This window comes from Dreissena polymorpha, chromosome 11, assembly GCF_020536995.1.
Source record: "Dreissena polymorpha isolate Duluth1 chromosome 11, UMN_Dpol_1.0, whole genome shotgun sequence".
Lineage (NCBI taxonomy): Eukaryota > Metazoa > Mollusca > Bivalvia > Myida > Dreissenidae > Dreissena > Dreissena polymorpha.
Window position 1 is genome coordinate 75,486,209 of NC_068365.1, and position 20,053 is coordinate 75,506,261.

At 36.6% G+C, this 20,053-nt stretch overlaps 1 protein-coding gene and 1 long non-coding RNA gene across 2 annotated transcripts; both read right to left on the bottom strand.

Annotated features, from left to right (window-relative positions):
• Window positions 1-862: 862 nt before the first annotated feature.
• LOC127849946 (autism susceptibility gene 2 protein-like) lies at window positions 863-7,257 on the bottom strand. The gene is made up of 3 exons (XM_052382687.1): window positions 7,249-7,257; window positions 6,342-6,579; window positions 863-1,152 (listed from the first exon to the last, which is right to left on the bottom strand). Exons 1-3 carry the CDS (start codon window positions 7,255-7,257, stop codon window positions 863-865), a joined length of 537 nt encoding a protein of 178 aa, XP_052238647.1.
• Window positions 7,258-10,182: 2,925 nt separating this feature from the next.
• On the bottom strand, window positions 10,183-12,490 carry LOC127850154 (uncharacterized). Its single transcript, XR_008035083.1, has 3 exons — window positions 12,466-12,490; window positions 10,549-10,626; window positions 10,183-10,300 (listed from the first exon to the last, which is right to left on the bottom strand). It is a non-coding gene; the product is annotated as an uncharacterized LOC127850154 (long non-coding RNA).
• Window positions 12,491-20,053: the final 7,563 nt, after the last annotated feature.

Genomic DNA, 20,053 nt, shown 5'->3' on the forward strand with positions numbered 1-20,053 from the left:
TAAATCAATAGAAATCTGTTACATAAAAACACTATGAATATATCAAAGAAATGATTAAACATATATTTATTAATAAATGTAAACATTATCTGCATATTAATGTCTTTTTCTACAAAACTGTGTGTTAAAAAATAATTCATACCAAGTTATTCGATAAACCAAATAAGATATTGTCTGAATAAGCAAAACTAAATTTTATGCAATTAAACCAACATTACATGCAATTAACATAATCATGCAAATGTTAATTTACAAAGGGTGAAGTGCTCACATCTTGTATGGCCAATCAACCTAGCACACATTAATTTTTGGATGAAGTTATAATATTTATGTAAATAAATTTCACTTCAAACAGCATGTTGATTCTTCATAAATTCCCATGCTAAAAAAACTTGAAATATTTTATAAGCATGTTGCTTGTTTTGTTTTACTGATTTACATCTAACATGCTGTTAAGATTCATTTGCCATTAAAGGATAATTTATGGGCAATTACTGGTTCATTACTATATGCTTGAAATTTTCAGAGAGAACGAGCCATTTTTGTCCTTATCAAACCATTGAGCCATAGTGGCCACTCAGAGATATTAACATAAACAACATAAAAGTTTCTCCAAGAAAACAAATGGCACTAAATTTTACCACAAGTTCAAACTATAACTTTGAATGGCTATCAGTTTAACCCTTTCCCACTTAGATTTTCACCCATTTAAGCCCCTTAGAAAGTTATATTACCGGTTATATTCAAGGTTTAAAGGCATCATTTCCAACCATTAGTTACTGATGAGCAGCAAACAGCATAAAACCTGAACAGACTGTGAGTTACTGTGAGGGGAAAGGGTTAAAATGAGGACCCAGTTACTTCACAGTGCCTCTATTTTCCTCACTGACCTATTTTCCTCTTCCCTTCTCCGCTCCAGGGCAATCTCTCGTTCCCGCTCCAGCTCCTTCTCCCGCTCATCCGGGCAACCCCACATGCCCCGCGGGTAAATGGGAGTTGTACGGTGAATCCGGGGCCGGACTGGGTTGCCCAAACCTGCTCCCAGATCCCGGCTTGATGATGGCAGGCCTACAGTTCCCAGACCCAGGTTACTATTGAGGCTGCTGCTACTACTGCTGATAGCGTATGGGGATGGACGAGGGAATGATGACGCTGGAGTCAGAAGACAATAATGGGAATGTAAGTTATTGAAATAAGCAGTTCAAAAACCAGCCTCAATTTGTATCTACTACTTTACACCAAGAAATGTTACCCACCCTATATGAACCAACACTATGAGGAAGTCCAGCTAAAAAATAACCAGAGTTTGTATTATTGAGCTTATGTTGATAATGTACAATGAAGGTTGAATGTAACAATCATAATACTTTTATTAGCCAGGCTCAAGTCTCTTCTGTTCCCCAAAATTAACAAATGGCTATAACTGTCACTTTATGAATAAAGAGATTTCCAATAACATTCTCGGAAAAAGAAGAATAGCCTCTAAAGGATGCAGTTTTAATGCTGTTCAAAAATATTACTAAGGAATTTGTTTATATTAGCCCATAACAACTTGGTTAAGGTTTTAAATACTTCCCAGTAACAATACTCTTTTGATAACTCTAACCAAACCCTATCACTTCCTTGCAGATCTATTAAAGTTAAGCTATCATGTATCATAACCTTTGTATTGAAATGAAGAACATCAGCTGAACAGATGACAAAAAGAACACCTGGCAAGTACTGCAAGTATATGAAATGAAGTTCGCACTTGCATTATATGAAAAATGCATGGAAAAAAGGGAACCAGAATTCTTCAGAGGCCAACTAAAGGCTACAGCAGCTGTTGCAAAGACAGCAAAAAAACGAATGCTCATAAATATTTCACAACAGACTGAACAGTGCAAGCTTTTTACTAACTTTCAAGGTTGCATGACTGTGATATGTTGAAAAATACTAAATGCTGCCTGCATGTATACCAAATAAACTCTTATATCTCCCAGTACAGACAGCAAATAGTGTTGTTTATAGTTCATATTGAGTTGTTGTTGGAACATGCTTTTTCCAGGCTATTTTGAGAAAAAACAAGCAATGTGTTTGTGAAACACTATGTCCCCATATATACCTTTGACCTTGAAGGATGACCTTGACCTTTCACCACTCAAAATGTGCAGCTCCATGAGATACACATGCATGCCAAATATCAAGTTGCTTCAATATTGCAAAAGTTATGGCAAATGTTTAAGTTGGGGCAAACAAACAAACCAACAAACAAACCAACAGACAGGGCAAAAACAATATGTTCCCCACTATAGTGGTGGGGACATAAAAATCAATTTTGGAATTGGGATTTTGTTCGTGCGAAAAGCCCACTGATTAGGGAAAAACTAATTAAAAATAATTTCTACAACATTTCAAATACATGTAACAAGAAGTAAACAATATATAGTATAGCCATATGCTTTGTTAAATGTTATTGCAACAAGCAAATTCGTTGAATTGATATCCCCCGCCAATATGCTTCTGGACACTCATACCAAGTTTCAATGAAATCCGCCAAAGCCCTTCCAAGATATGGCTCGGGACACACACAAAAAAGCGTTTTTTCAAGATACAAAGGGTCATAACTCTGTTATGAACATATGGTGTACAATGCCATTTGGCATGCATCATCCTCTTATCCATATATATACTCATACCAAGTGTCAATGAAATCCGCCAGAGCACTTCCAAGATATGGCTAGGGACACAAACGTGAGCATTTTTTCAACATACAAAGAGCCATAACTCCGTTATTAACAGATGGTGTACAATGCCATTTGGCCTGCATCCTCTTAACCATACATTCATACCAAGTTTCGATGAAATCTGACATAGCACTTCCAAGATAAGGCTCCGGACATAAAAGTGTCGTACGGAAAGACAGACGGACAACGCAAAACAATATCCCTCCGCCTATGGCGGGGATAATAAAATTGAGATACAATAATCATAAGACACTATGTTCTTAAAAAAAAAGAAACAAATGTGTGGAAATTGGGATTATTATATTTTCAATTGGGATTTTTTTACAATTCCAGTTTGGGAATGAGTTCGTTTAATGAACCTGTAGATATGCCAAGAAAAAGCCTGTGAAAACTAAAAATTGTTGAAATGAGAGTTAAAATGCAGTTTCCCTGTACACAGTGAGAATCAATCCATTGAAAAAGATTGCTGCACTAAAATTTAAATAATTGTCTTAAAACTCCCTAGTTAAAATATCCTAAAAGTAAGTATTGAAACAATACAAATAATTATCCCCACGCTTTTCAAAAAGCGTGGGGATATTGTGGTTATCTCCGCCGTCCGTCCGTCTGTCTTTCCGTCTGTCTGTCCGTCTGTCTGTCCGTCCTGGCCACTATCTCCTCCTACACTATAAGCACTAGAACCTTGAAACTTACACACATGGTAGCTATGAGCATATGTGCGACCCTGCACTATTTGGAATTTTGATCTGACCCCTGGGTCAAAAGTTATGGGGGCTGGGGCGGGGCCGGGTCAGAGATTTTCACTCATTTTTTATTTTATTTTACATTAACTTCTTCCTTTCTGCACCGATTAACTTCAAATTGATACTGAACCTCTCTTATGACAATACGGTCAATCTCAACTATGCTTGGCCCCATTACCAACCCTGGGGTGCCCTGCCGCCATAGACCACATCCACCCAAAATTGCCTTTTACTATAATTTCTTCATTTCTACACCGATTCACTTCAAATTGATACCGAAATTCTCTTAAAGGGATCTTTTCACGCTTTGGTAAATTGACAAAATTGAAAAAAGTTGTTTCAGATTCGCAAATTTTCGTTTTAGTTATGACATTTGTGAGGAAACAGTAATACTGAACATTTACCATGGTCTAATATAGCCATTATATGCATCTTTTGACGATTTTAAAACCTAAAAATTATAAAGCGTTGCAACGCGAAACGATTGAATAATTTGGAGAGTTCTGTTTTTGTCGTTAAATTTTGTGAAACTACGAAGATTGCTTATATAAGGTATAAAATACATGAATTAGTGTAATCGGCGGAATAGCTCAGTAGGCTAGAGCGTTTTTACTTCAGGACTCTGGCAGGACTCCAGGGGTCACTGGTTCGAAACCTGGTCCGGGCAATGTTCTTTTCCTTTTTTTAATTTTATTCTTGATTTTTTACTGGAGCTTTTACGATCCAATGTTTACATTTATCGATATAAAGAATTTAATAAATAAGTTAAAAAATGCCAAAATCTGTGAAAAGGCCCCTTTAAGACAATACGGTCAATCTCAACTATGCATGACAATACGGTCAATCTCAACTATGCATGGCCCCATTACCAACCCTTAGGCGCCCCACACACATAGGCCACACCCACCCAAAATTGCCTTTTACTATAACTTCTTCATTTATGCACCGATTCACTTCTAATTGATACTGAACTTCTCTTATGACAATACGGTCAATCTCAACTATGCATGGCCCAATTACCAACCCTGGGGAGTCCCGCCCAAATAGGCCACACCCACACAAAATTGCCTTTTACTATAATTTCTTCATTTCTACACCGATTCCCTTCTAATTGATACTGAACTATTCTCATGACAATACGGTCAATCTCAACTGGGCCAAACATGTGGCGTGGGGATACGCGTTGGCCTCTGCCGCGCCATTTCTAGTTTTCTTTTAAAATATGACTGATTTGAAGGAGTGCATGTCAATCTTAAAACAGATATTGCTGCATATATGCAAATTCGGTGTTTTTCCACCATTTTGGGAATGGGGCCGGTTCCCTATGGATTGGGAAAATTCGCGGCATTTATACGAAAATTGGAATTAGTGTTGTTGAATATATGACTGATTTGAAGGAGTGCATGTATGATCTTAAATCAGATATTGCTGCATATATACAAATTCAGTGTTTTTTTCACGATTTTGGGAATGGGGCGGGTTCCCTTTGGATTGGGAAAATTCGCAGCATTTATACGAAAATTGGAATTAGTGTTGATGTTGTTTTGCTAACAAATGCTTCAAAATTGAGGATACAATTGTATCCAGTAATAAATTTGCTATGGTTGATCTTATATGGATGGGAGATGAGCAAAATATTGAGATCTAAAAAAAAACAAAAAAAACACCTTCCATTGGGAATGTTTTGGGAAAAATATATACTTTTTTCCATTGGGAATGGATCCGGTTACCGACCCGATTTTGAATGAAACAAGGGCTGTTTGAAAAACATGCATGACCCCCATATGGGCTGTCAGTTGTAGTGGCAGCCATTGTGTGAATACGTTTTTTGTCACTGTGACCTTGACCTTTGACCTAGTGACCTGAAAGTTATAGGTGCATCTGCCAGTCATGATCAATGTACCTATTAAGTTTTATGATCCTAGGCCTAATTATTCTTGAGTGATCATCAGGAAACCATTTTACTGTTTCGAACCACTGTGACCTTGACCTTTGACCTAGTGACCTGAAAATTAATAGGGGTCATCTGCAAGTCATGATCAATGTACCTATAAAGTTTCATGATCCTAGGCGTAACAAGTCTTGAGTTATCATCCGGAAACCATTTTACTATTTCGGGTCACTGTGACCAAGACCTTTGACCTAGTGACCTGAAAATCAATAGGGGTTATCTGCCAGTCATGATCAATATACCTATGAAGTTTCATGATCCTAAGCGTAAGCGTTCTTGAGTTATCATCCAGAAACCATTTTTCTATTTCAAGTCACTGTGACCTTGACCTTTGACCTAGTGACCTGAACATCAATAGGGGGCATCTGCAAGTCATGATTAATGTACCTATGAAGTTTCATAATCCTAGGCGTAAGCGTTCTTGAGTTATCATCTGAAAACCATTTTACTACTTGAAGTCACTGTGACCTTGACCTTTGACCTAGTGACCTCAAAATCAATAGGGGTCATCTACAAGTCATGAGCAATGTACCTATTAAGTTTCATGATCCAAGGCCTAAGCGTTCTTGAGTTATTCTCCAAAAACTATCTGGTGGACGGACGGACAGACCGACATGTGCAAAACAAAATACCACATCTTCTTCGAAGGGGGGCATTGAAAAACACACTGACATTATACAATAAATTTAACACTACATCTTTTTACAACATAACATAAGTTCTTAAATGCACAATAAGCTAGTTTTTAATATCCCATTTGTATTTGTCTGCACATTATGGAAACACAAAGAAAGTGCTTTCTTTAAGTTTCCTTATTGCCTGTAAGGCATTTCAAATCAATTTCTGTTTATTTTGACAATCATCAATACAGGATAATGCACAATCAGGATTAAAGTAATTACAAAATGTTTGAGTACTCACACAGATGGCTGTTGGGACTGGACTCCAGTAGGGGTCTACCAGGAGGGCCCCCCAGAAGGGAGGAGGCAGCCCCGCCCTGGAGGTCAGGGGCCCTTGACAGGGTGGAGACCGGATGGAGGTGACTAGGAGGACGCAACAGTTCCTTGGAGTCTACGTTGGGCTTGTCAGAGGACTTTTTTTGGTTCCAGTAGATCTCCCACTCTATTGGCACGTGTACTGCATACCACTTGCCTGACTTCTGAATGTATCAAGTTCAAATACTCAGTTAATTCTTAATTGTGGTTCCTCCTACTTAAGAACTGAACATAAATTTAAAACAGTTTAGTTTTTAATTTAAATATGTAAAATGCTATATTAAACATATGAAATTGATCAGGATTTTATTCACAAGGCTGTTGAAATTTGATATACCATTAATTCTTACTCCGTGATGATGCTCTTTTGGTGAGTGTGTTTTTTCTTTTTAAGAAAAAAAATATTTGAACCAATCTGCACACAATATTTTGAACACATCAGTAAGCTTATTTTTCAACAAGAGCGCCATGGGCGATAAGGCGCTCACCTGAGATCCAAAGGAATTAAACAATTCTGGGAAAGTGGAGTTCAAAATAATAAAAGTACTTCATACAGACGGGCTTACATACTTAACTTGCGCTTTATGGTTCAATTATTTAGTGTAAAATCTTCAAAAGAGGACGAGTGCTGAGCAGACAGGCGGTAGTACAGACTCAGTGTACTCTATTATTAAAATACGTTTTCACTGTTTTTCCATTCAAAGTTATTTAAATCAATGATACTCTGATTTTCAATTAATACTGCATTTCACATATCACACATGACTTCTGTATATAAAATTAATTAGAATAATGGTATTTCTGACTTTCACATAATACTGTATTTCACATACTAGTATCATTCATGTAGGCCTACATAACTTGTGTATATCAATCTGTATTTATGATTTAAAATCAAATTTCATATTTCATTTAAGAGTTAATTTTTGTTAATAATTCACATTTGTACATGTAAGTGTTGTTTGTAAACAATTCCTCTACGCTTCTACTCTTTATTTACAACCAATGCAAAACTAAAATGCATTTTAATTGTGAAATTTATTCTCAAATACGAGCTGCATTTATTAGCATAAGTATCGCAAATAGTTGGTTTTAAGTACATTTTCTCTATCTCTTTAATTCTTGAACAAAGTATATTTGTGATATGATATGTACATGTAGACAAGATAGTTTTTTGTCCATAAATGTTCAACAGTAAAGTTGGAGAATATTTCAATCTATTTTTTATTGATCAATATAATTGAATTTTGACAACAGTTGTTGCCTAAGCTGTAAATGATATTTTTACGTACATATCTTTACTTTTTTTCTTGATATTCATAATATACACTGGGACTTTGTGATAGTTATAAGTTAAATAATAGCCATATTGAGTAAGTTCAATCAGGCATCACTGTACTTAAAGCTAAGAAATATGAAATATCACGCCCATTAAATTTATATATATTGTATAAACCTTTCTTGGAAATATACAAGTACATAATTTTGCAATTTCAAGAGCTTGCTTCAATGTTTGTAATCTGTTCTTTTTATGCAGTCAGCATGCTGATTTTTATACGAAAATAAATGCCAGACAGATGTATTTATGTGTTTATCTCTATATTGATACCACTGTATAGCAATTGCTGTTCCATGCTATTCACTGCAAAGGGCTGTAAACAAGGGGTAAAGCATCAGGCAACTGTCAGAGATAATGAGGTACCTGCTGTGGCTAATGGTTATTTTATTGGTCTGTGGCCATTAAATTACATGCAACAAAATGTGTGAAAAGTGGCCAGCACAGGAATTTGGGGCCTGACTCTAAACTGTTATATACAGTTGTTTCTCCCCTAAGTAATTTTCTGTGAAATCAATATTACTACTTAAAATTTTGAGATTATTTAATAAAGGGTTTTCAGATGGCAAAAATACGTTTGCTGCACTTCATCCCCAACCAATCATCAACATAATAATCCTCTGTTATTATGGCCATGTTTTTCAAATGTTCACGACTATTTTCAAACTCGTCCGAGATATCCACATAACCAATGTTTTGACAAATTTCATGATGATTAGGCAAAAAATGTGACTTCTAGAGTGTTCACAAGCTTTTTTACTATATAAATATAAGGAAAGAGACCCCCCCCCCTGGCAGCCATGTTTTTTTACCGATCTGAACCATTTTCAAACTCAACCGTTGTATCCAGGAAACAAATGTTCTGATCAAATTTCATGTAGATTGAACCAAAAATGTGACTTCTTGAGTGTTCAAATGTTTTCACTATATACATATAGAGAAAACTGTTCCCTGGCGGACATGTTTTTTCACCCATCTGGACCATTTTCGAACTCATCGGAAATATCAATAAAACCAACGTTTTGACCAACTTTCATGATGAGTGGGCAAAAATTGTGACTTCTAGAGTGTTCACAAGGTTTCTATATAGCCATTAAAGGAAAACTCAACCGCCCCCTGGTGGCAATGTTTTTCAACGGACCGGAACAATTTTTGAACTCAACCAACATATCATTAAGACAAACATTTTGGCAAAATTTACATGAAGATTGGGCATCAAATGTGACTCTACAGTGTTCACAAGGTTTTTCTATTTTTTTAACCTTGTGACCTAGTTTTTGACCTAGCATGACCCAGTTTCGAACTCAGTCGAGGTCAGAGGGCCAGATAAGATGCGTATTTGCGTATATTACGCATGAAAAAAATAAAAAAATACGCATGACCTAAAATTTTGTTGAGTAAAAAAACTCCTGGCAAAATTCGGATTAGGCATCGTGTGCAATTTCAATGCGTATAAGCTGTTTATGCATGCTTATAAATTCATGTAAACATGACTGGTTTCGGTCATTGTGTCCTCACCGGTAAAAGCTTAGGGATATCACCATCTATGTATAGAATGTGTTTCCGACCTTATTTACTCTTCAGTAAGAACGGTATCATTTTATTTGACCCACGATAAACGCCGATGATGACACGACGGGCTTCCCGCTGCATTGTTGAGAATCGATATACGCTTATGATGAAAACATTTGACATCACATTCGATAAAACCCGAATCGCCCAACTTCAAAAATATAATTTTTGCTATCAGTTCATCTCTTGTGTGGCACTATGGAAAAACCTTTTTATCTTCAAGCACTTTTTAAATGGCAGCCGAAATACACATATAATAAACTAGTTTTGTGGGCCAAGCTTAGAAGATTTTGATCGTGGCTGTACAGTGTGTGTTAAACAGTGGCTGGCCATATCAAGACGGAAAAGAGATTAATGGCTGTTTATAAGCCAACGGCAAAAAATACAGAAAAAATGTTAAATAATAAGTGATTGCTTTATTGTGTAAAATACTGCTTATTATAGCGAGTTAACACTACATTTACAATTTATTATACATTCTGATCCTTTGAACATAAAAAATCTCCTTAAAATTATCGGATATTTATTTTTACGCATCAGTTAAAGAATTCATGAGCGAAATACCCCTCGGCTGAAAAAATTATCTGGAGCTCTGGTCGAGGTATCATCGGGACAAATGTTCTGACCAAGTTTCATGAAGATTGGACAATAAATGTGGCCTCTACAGTGTTCACAAGGCAAATGTTGATGACGCATGCACGACGCACTACGCACGACGGACAAAAGGTGACCACAAAAGCTCACCATGAGCACGTTGTGCTCAGGTGAGCTAACAATGTGGGACAAAAATGTTTTTAACAATCAGGGACAACACTTTCCCAAAGCTCACAATGAGTGTGTGTATGGTGTAGAAAGGTTATCTTGGCAGTTGTGGGCAGGGTAGGAATGGCTGCTGGAATGTGGGAGCCCCCTGCCTTCTCCAGTTCACGCCCGGGTATGAACAGTGGGCCTAGACCAGGGTGGACACCAGCTAGACCCTGGAAACCATGCAGCCAATGTCACAATCCTGCTTACATCTCTTGTCAGTAAGAAATACTGGAGAATGAATACTCAAAACCCTGTTTTATTCAAAATAACAATGGTTTACAACTGTTTACCGCTTTTTATTATTTTAAGTCAACTTTTAGGATTAGTTATGTAGTAATAGCAAAGATAAAACAAAAACCTTAATATTAACTTAAAAACTGAAACTGCAAATTAATAAAAGATGCAAAACATACATTACCTTAGGCTGGAATGCCCCTGGTATACCTGACTGGAGGGCGTCAGTCATGGGTGGAGGGTAGCCAGGCAGGCTTGCCATCTGAAAATACAGCAGTCCCCACCGTGACTCTATGTCCAGACAGTGTCTTAGGTCTGTTAATCAATTATGAGCACTATAATGTATCCCACAACATTAGCTGATCATATTAAAACCACTGTAAAATTCCTGTTTATCCAACACTATTCAACTATTGTGTATTACCTTTGCTTGGCAAACAACTGTTTGTTTAAATAAATACAATTATCCTTGACATATGATTCCTGTTTATCTGAAAATATCTTTAATTATGTATAATTTTTAATTGACAAATATCTTTTTTAGGAAATAAATACATTTGAGCCGTTCTCACTGAACAGGGGGTTTAATGCATGTTCTGTCCGCACAAGCTTAACCGGGACGACACTTTCAGCTTTTATGATATTTTTTGCTTAAAGAAAGTAAAACATCCAGTTTAGGCGGAAAGTGTGGTCCCTGATTTGCCTGTGTACACTGCACAGGCTAATCTAGGACGACACTTTATGCACATGCATTAAACCCACTTGTCACAGAGCACAGCTCAAATATATTACACAGTTGCTGCCAGACAAATATATTACACAGTTGCTGCAAGACAAATATATTACACAGTTGTTGCCAGACAAATATATTACACAGTTGCTGCCAGACAAATTTTCTTGAGGTAAAGATGTCAGGATTATTATTGTGTTTTCTTTTATTTAAATCCAAATAATCAAACACAATTTTATTCAGAAATGACTGCCATCGCAATGAAGCAGGAGACATATATATACAAAATCAGAGTGTCAGGAAGTAGGTAGGTGATAATGAGTACGAACGTTATGAAAGGGTAAATAGGAGAGGTGAGAAATGGACAGGTATGAATGCACTCAAATGTGATAATTTAGGGGAACCAACACCTTTCAGTTTGTGCCGTATCACGCAGTTTGCAAGGCAAAAACTGCAAATATGTAGAACAAAAAAAAGCATTAAAATACAAACACCAAAAAATGATACAAATATTTTAATATTTGATACTGCACAACTGAGAAGTTCAAGAAATTGCTAACAACAGCTCTACTGAAAACAATTATGAATAGCTGCATGGACTTGTATTTACCAAACCATTCTTAAGATAATAACAAAAAGCATTATTTTCCACAAGTATCTGTCACTGAATTAGAATGAACAATTAATGCCATAAACAACACTTGTACAAGCGGTACCCCAATGACCAAAGGAGTTAACTAAAGACATGAAAACCTCTTTGGTCAAGGGGGTTGTCTTCAGTCTAAGAGATATAAATGGTCTTAATGACTTTGCACTTTCTCCACCAAAAATTAAGCTTCATCTTCAAGCATTTACCAACGAGAATGCCCGCAATATTTCTGATTTTACTTCCATAGGTTGAATGCTCTAGTTTAAGACTTCAACGAAATCCATAGTCATGAGGTATGATTGGTAAATAGCTGCCCATGTAGGCCATGTACACAACCTGGGTGAGGACGACTCTCAGTGTCATCTACGGCTGTAGCTAAAGAAACTTCAGCGTACAGTTTATATATCCTACCGTAACCCAAATTCGACGACACTTAAATTCGACGATGTTCTATTTTTGTCGATTAAATGAATGATTATTGTCTTGGAATCATTTAACAGTAATACAGCCGAGTTTAAAATTATTATTTTGTGCTATTAAACATTTCATTTTTTCTTTCATTATTTGCTTAATATTGCTTCACGTAACCGTTACATCGTCGAATTTGGGTCACACCAGGATAGTATTGACAGACCTGTCGCGCCAGTCAAAAATCATAAAAAGCGACATTTAAAGTTATGGTAGCCAGAACTACTACGGCTGTAATCCTGGAGGGAACTTACCGCGGAGCTAAGGGAGGGGTGTGGGTGCACTAGAGGCTTATCTTTAGTCGATGTGAGGAGACGTGGGACAGGCTCTGCTATCCCGGGTGGGCGAGCGGGCAACTAGAAATACACAGCAGCCACACATATGCATGAATCCCCACCCACACACACACTGATGATGTCATCAGAATGGTCAATAGGTTGTAGTGCTGGTGTTATGGGCACAGATTGTGTATTAAATGAAGTGCAAAACAGCTTTGAAGCAGTATGCATTGTCTATTATAAAGAGTACCATAAAAGCTAAATGTTATGGGCCATTTTTCCAAATATTCAGCTTTTACAAATTTCACAGCATAATTAATCTTTAACATTAAATTAAGACAGTTGCATACCACAATGTCAAAACATTTTAACAGATGAACAATAATACTTGTAGATTATTGTGTGTCCTTTTCCACTTTTACATACAATATCCATGAAATTAAACCATATGTGTGAGCTGCACCCACAATCAACACATACATGTACGTGGCCCTCTGTGAAAATTTGGCTTAATGCATGTGTATTAAGAATTCAGTAGCAGATTAGCCAGTAAAGTCCCTAGACGGCATGCGTTCACAGATCGTGGCTCATATCTTTATAAGGGCCATTCTCTGTGAAAAGGGTGTTTAATGCATGTGCATAAAGTGTTGTTCCAGATTAGCCTGTGCAGTTAGCACAGAATTATCGGGGAGACACTTTCAGCCTTAACTAGATTTTCGCTTAGAAGAGACTTTCTTTAAGGCCAGAATTTTTTAATAAAATGATTTTCGGACCCGCCGACTCCAATTTTTGACGAAACCAAATTTTTTTGTAAAACTCGATTTTTTTCGGATGCCAAAAGGTGGCTTTTAAACACGAAACGCTTGCCGGGTTTTACAAAAAGTTAAAATGAGTTATAAATCATCATAATAAACCCAGTGTTAATTACCCACATGAATACGTGAACATCCTTCATCATGTACATGTGCTGGAATTTACCAAAAGCTATGCCATCATTGTTTGTTCAAGAACGCTATAAGGCTTTCAACAGCAAAGTCTGCTAATTTCCCAATAATTATGCAACAGTCAAATGAAATCCTGAATGGAATCGATTTGTAAGTAAATATTTTATTATTTCTTTAAAATTTTGTAAAATTGATAGTATTAGAATGACTAAACATTATTATGAAAGCAATAAGAAAAGAACGATTTTAATTTAACAGGTGCTCGAAATGCGAAACCCATTTACGCCTATCAACTTTAAACCTTCCATATTTTAGGCACAAATACTGTCATATTTTAACGAATAAAATTTTATGTGTTGTTTAATGCAGTTGTAGTGAAAAATTTGTGCATATAATATGTGTTTTTTCGTTATTTAATGGGTACGAAATGGGTACGAAACTTCAGTTTTGTTCCGAACTGGTTCGTACCAAAAGTTCAAAAATTGCAAAATCAACAGTTTTTAAAACGATTTCAAACCATGAATGTCCAAATAAAATAGTCAAGTTTATGGGGGTTATTATCGGATTAACGGCTCCTGTACGACATTGAACTATCAATTATGTTATTCTGGGATAAACCGTCACGAAGATCAATAATTATAACAATCATTAGGGACGCTATTTCTTTAATCAATACCATGACAAAAACACATGTTAACTTGTTTCAAAAGGCAATTTGTGAGAATTTATGTTTAACAGTTCCATTATTCTGCCACCCAGAATGGATGGTGGCAATTATCCTGGGCCTTTCTGTCAAGAAATATTTGTGAAGAATATTCATTTAATTGAACCTGGAAATCAACCACCACAGCTAACAGAAAACCTTTTAACAATACATGTATGTGTTGTTTTAAAATCTGTGAAATTTGATAATAAACAGAAGTTGATGTATATCATATCCAAATGACCAAATGTAACTGTTTAACAATTTGAATTGAGATGCTTTATTTTCTGATGTTTGATTTATTTTTACTTTCAGATGATGTATATTTGTGTGATTCTAGGTTTTAATAAATAATTCTGAAACACGGCGGTTTTCAGTTCTCAGATTAAGTGTCAACAACATTTTTTTGGCCAGTGAAACCCCTGAAAAGCGTTTTATTATGCTATTTGTATTTGTCTGGGTATTGATTTTAACTGGAAAATAAACTATTAAATGTTTCTTTTATACCTCAATAGCTTATTTGTTGTTTGTTGAGATAAAGTATTTTTAATGCAAAATATGGATTCCTTGTGAAAAAACTCCATACAGATGGCAAGTTTCAACCAAATGAGACAATTAAAACAAAAAACAAAAAGAAACCATCGGGGACGGGTGATGCTCCCCAAAGTTTTTTTTTGTCACAATATTGCACTATATATTCAGATAAAAGGAAATGTCTTGAGGGGCATAACTTTGGACAAAATAATACGATGGATGGTTAAGCAACTTAAAAATTTCAAAGGTCCATAACTCTCTAAATAAATCATCTAACCAGAACCCACAAATAACATGCGCATCTCCTCAAGGTAGTAAAGCTTCCCATAAAGCTTCATTGTTTTCCAGTCAGTAGTTGGGGAGAAATAGCCCGGACAAGAATAACACTATATTTACAGTTTATAGAACATTTCAAAGGGCCATTTCTCTGTGAAAAATCTTCTGACCAGAACTGGCTGATAATATGCACATCTGCTCTTGGTAGTGAAGCTTCCCATAAAGTTTTATTGAATTCCCGTAATAAGTTGATGAGAAATAGCTCGGACAAGAATTGCACAATACGTACAATGGAAACTTTCAAAGGGCCATAACTCTGTGAAAAATCATCCGACGAGAACCGGCTGATAATATGCACATCTTCTCTTGGTAGTGAAGCTTCCCATAAAGTTTCATTGAATTCCGGTCATTAGTTGCTGAGAAATAGCCTGGACAAGAATTGCACTATATGTACAGTTAATGGAAAATTTCAAAGGGCCATAACTCTGTGAAAAATCATTCGACCAGAACCCGCTGATAATATGCACATCTTCTCTTGGTAGTGAAGCTTCCCATAAAGTTTCATTGAATTCCGGTCATTAGTTGCTGAGAAATAGCCCGGACAAGAATTGCACTTTATGTACAGTTAATGGAAAATTTCAAAGGGCTATAACTCTGTGAAAAATCATCCAACCAGAACCTGCTGATAATATGCACATCTCCTCTTGGTAGTAAAGCTTCCCATAAAGTTTCATTGACTTCCGGTCATCAGTTGCTGAGAAATAGCCCGGACAAGAATTGCACTATATGTACAGATAATGGAAAATTTCAAAGGGCCATAACTCTGTGAAAAATCATCCGACCAGAACCCGCTGATAATATGCACATCCTCTTGGTAGTGAAGCTTCCCATAAAGTTTCATTGAATTCCGGTCATTAGTTGCTGAGAAATAGCCTAGACAAAAATTGTGCACGGAGGGACACACGGACGCACGGACGGACAGACAAAGCGGCGACTATATGCTCCCCCCAAATTTTTTTTGGGGGGAGCATAATAAAATGCTCAGCAAAAAATCACCAAAAAGTTTATTACAGAGTGAAAAAATTGCAAACTTTTGAACAAGTTAAGATATTTTTAAAATTCAAACTAGTTAAAAAACGTTATGATTATGATCATTTTGCACATCAACATGTATAAAAAAATCACTGTGGTTGCTTAGTAATAAGAACTTCATACCATAACATTTTTAAAATGAGTGCATATTTGGTCACCCATCTTTTTGTTCTTATTTTTCCGTCCTCCTACCCGACACTTTTAGAGAAAAAAAATCCGAAAATCATTTTATAACAAGATGTGTTTGTGAAACACAATGTCCCCCTATATGATGTTTGACCTTGCAGGATGACCTTGACCTTGTGAAGGATGACCTTGACCTTTCACCACTCAAAATGTGCAGCTCCATGAGATACACATGCATGCCAAATATCAAGTTGCTATCTTCAATATTGCAAAAGTATTCATAAAATAAGCTATTTGGGACACATATATTTGATCTCTGACCTTGAAGGATGACCTTGACCTCGACCTTTCACCACTCCAAATGTGCAACTCCATGAGATGCACATGCATGCCAAATATCACGTTGCTATCTTTAATATTGCAAAAGTATTTATAAAATGAGCGATTTTGGCCACATATATTTGACCTCTGACCTTGAAGGATGACCTTGACCTTGACCTTTCACCACTCAAAATGTGCAGCTTCATGAGATACACATGCATGCCAAATATGAAGTTGCTATCTTCAATATAGCAAAAGTTATTGCAAAATGTTAAAGTTGGCGCAAACAGACCAACGACCAACAGACAGACCAACAGACAGACCAACAGACAGACCAACAGACCAACAGATAGGGCAAAAACAATATGTCCTCCACTACTATAGTAGAACGACACCTAATGCACATGCATTAAACCCCTTTTTCACAGAGCACGGATCATATACATGGTACACAAGGCTGATGACATCAGAAGACTGACTTATCCCCCAATAACTTGCTTTTGTAAAGGTTAGGAACTAAACTAGCCATTAGTTCTTAAGAAGACAATGTGCAGTGCAAGACAGAGCAGCTGGTTGTGATATTGAAGTGAGAAGATTGGAATGCATGTATCACACCATTCATTCACCAATGGTCAAAGTCATGTAATATGTCCTCTAATCAATTTTAAATGAATATGTCAATTCTTTGTCAAAGTTGTTTGCCTCTAAAATTGTGTTCACTTTTTTAGTTTCCATGCACTAAATCTATTAAGTTACTTTTTTGTATCTCTCACAAATTGATTCTGTTTTACTTCACAACTTCTTCTTTTTTACAATATACTTGCAAACAAAACCATTGCATTTAGCTCCAAAAAAGAGTTTCATAAGCATCTGTGAATAAGACAAACATTATTAATTAGGCCTGAGTAACAGGTTGTGGAACCACAGTGGTCTGTATTCATCCGATATCATTAAAATTAGATCACTGACTAATTTTCAGACTTAGCAACTGACATATTTGTTCTTATATTGTTCAATCCATGTTGTTCAAGTTATGTAATTGGACACAAATTTTACTATTAAGTGTGAAACTGTCGAATCTGTCTGATATTACTACAAAAGATCAAACAATTTCGCACTAAACTCTCAAAATATGCCGTTAACTTAAGAGCTGCCATATAAACAACACATGAGTGCCAGGTCATGTCATAAAGGTTCTTATATGGTTGGCAATGAAACACAAATACAGCTATGGGATAGAATTCAAAAGGTATCTCAAGTAATTCCAAATAAATGTTCAACTGATTATTAAAAATAATATATTATTACCTAAATACCAAAACATCTGCATATGTTCACAGTCTTTAATACACAGTACTAATATCATAATTATTTAAATATTTTTTTGGTGTTTTAACACTTGATTTTTTAAGGGTAATGATAAAGTTAAGAATTTTTCTTTATTGAATACTTTGTTGTTGTTTTTTTTGTTTTTTTTAAGACTCTTGGTGAATATCATCTTGGCAGCTGTGAATGTCTATCTGGAGGACAACAACAACAAACAAGGGCTGTTTGTAAAACATGTATGCCCCCCATATGGGCTGTCCGTTGTACTGGCAGCCATTGTGTGAATACGACTTTTGTCACTGTGACCTTGACCTTTGACCTAGTGACCTGAAAATCAATAGGGGTCATCTGCAAGTCACGATCAATGTTACTATGAAGTGTCATGATCCAAGGCAAAAGTGTTCTTGAGTAATCATCCGAAAATCATTTTATTATTTCGGGTCACCGTGACCTTGACGTTTGACCTTGTGACCTCAAAATCAATAGGGGTCATCTGCGAGTCATGATCAATCTACCTATGAAGATTCATGATCCTAGGCATATGCGTTTTTGAGTTATCATCCGAAAATCATTTTACTATTTCGGGTCACCGTGACCTTGACCTTTGACCTAGTGACCTCAAAATCAATAGGGGTCATCTGCGAGTCAAGATCAATCAACCCAAGAAGTTTCATGATCCTAGGCGTATGCGTTCTTGAGTTATCATCCGGAAACCATTTTACTATTACGGGTCACCGTGACCTTGACCTTTGACCTAGTGACCTCAAATTCAATAGGGGTCATCTGCGAGTCATGATCAATCTTCCCATGAAGTTTCATGATCCTAGGCGTATGCTTTCTTGAGTTATCATCCGGAAACCATTTTACTATTTCGGGTCACCGTGACCTTGACCTTTTACCTTGTGACCTCAAAATCAATAGGGGTCATCTGCAAGTCATGGTCAATGTACCTATGAAGTTTCATGACCCTAGGCCCAAGCGTTCTTGAGAATTCGTCTGACAACCACCTGGTGGACGGACGGACCGACCGACCGACCGACCGACCGACCGACCGACATGAGCAAAGCAATATACCCCCTCTTCTTCGAGGGGGGGGGGGCATAAAAATACATCCGCACATTGCATGAGCACGGATGGTCGAGTGGTCTAAGCGGGAGGCTTTTTACTCCAGGCCCCCTGGGGTCAGTGGTTCGAGCTCTCTTGAGGGTTACTCTTTTTCCTTGTTTATTGTATTCTTGATTTTTTTTACTGAAGATTTTTTGGGCAAATGTTTAAATTTATCAATATAAAGCATTTAATGAAAAACTTCAATACATGCCAAAATCTGTGAAAAGGCCCCTTTAATTTCAAATATATAACTTGAGTCTTTAATTGGACATTTATTAAAAAGTAGTTTTGTTCATTTGTACCAGTAAGATGTCTATTAGATAAATGCTTGAAAAACAAGGGCTGTTTGTAAAACATGCATGCCCCCCATATGGGCTGTTCGTTGTAGTGGCAGCCATTGTGTGAATACGATTTTTGTCACTGTGACCTTGACCTTTGACCTAGTGACCTGAAAATCAATAGGGGTCATCTGCAGGTCATTATCAATGTACCTATGAAGTGTCATGATCCTATGCAAAAGCGTTCATGAGTTATCATCCGAAAATCATTTTTCTATTTGAGTCACCTTGACCTTGACCTTTGACCTTGTGACCTCAAAATCAATAGGGGTCATCTGCAAGTAATGATCAATCAACCTATGAAGTTTCATGATCCTAGGCGTATGCGTTCTTGAGTTATCATCCGAAAACCATTTTACTATTTCGGGTCACCGTGACCTTGACCTTTGACCTAGTGACCTCAAAATCAATAGGGGTCATCTGCAAGTCATGATTAATCTACCCATAAAGTTTCATGATCCTAGGCGTATGCGTTCTTGAGTTATCATTCAAAAACCATTTTACTATTTCTGGTCACCGTGACCTTGACCTTTGACCTAAAAATCAATAGGGGTCATCTGCGAGTCAGGATCAATGTACCTATGAAGTTTCATGATCCTAGGCCCAAGCGTTCTTGAGTTATCGTCTGACAACCACCTGGTGGACGGACCGACAGACCGACCGACATGAGCAAAGCAATATACCCCCTCTTCTTCGAAGGGGGGCATAATAAATATCAATATTGCAATTAGCATTTAAAACATCATGAAGAAATCTTATCACAATGGTGTTGTTAATATAAAATATTGGGTGTTCTC

Bases quoted from the DNA above. Each gene is read 5' to 3' on its own strand.
- LOC127849946 (XM_052382687.1), bottom strand. The intron at 1,153-6,341 runs GTGAGTACTCAA...TTCTGACTCCAG, and splicing joins CAGTCCCAACAGCCATCTGT to CGTCATCATTCCCTCGTCCA.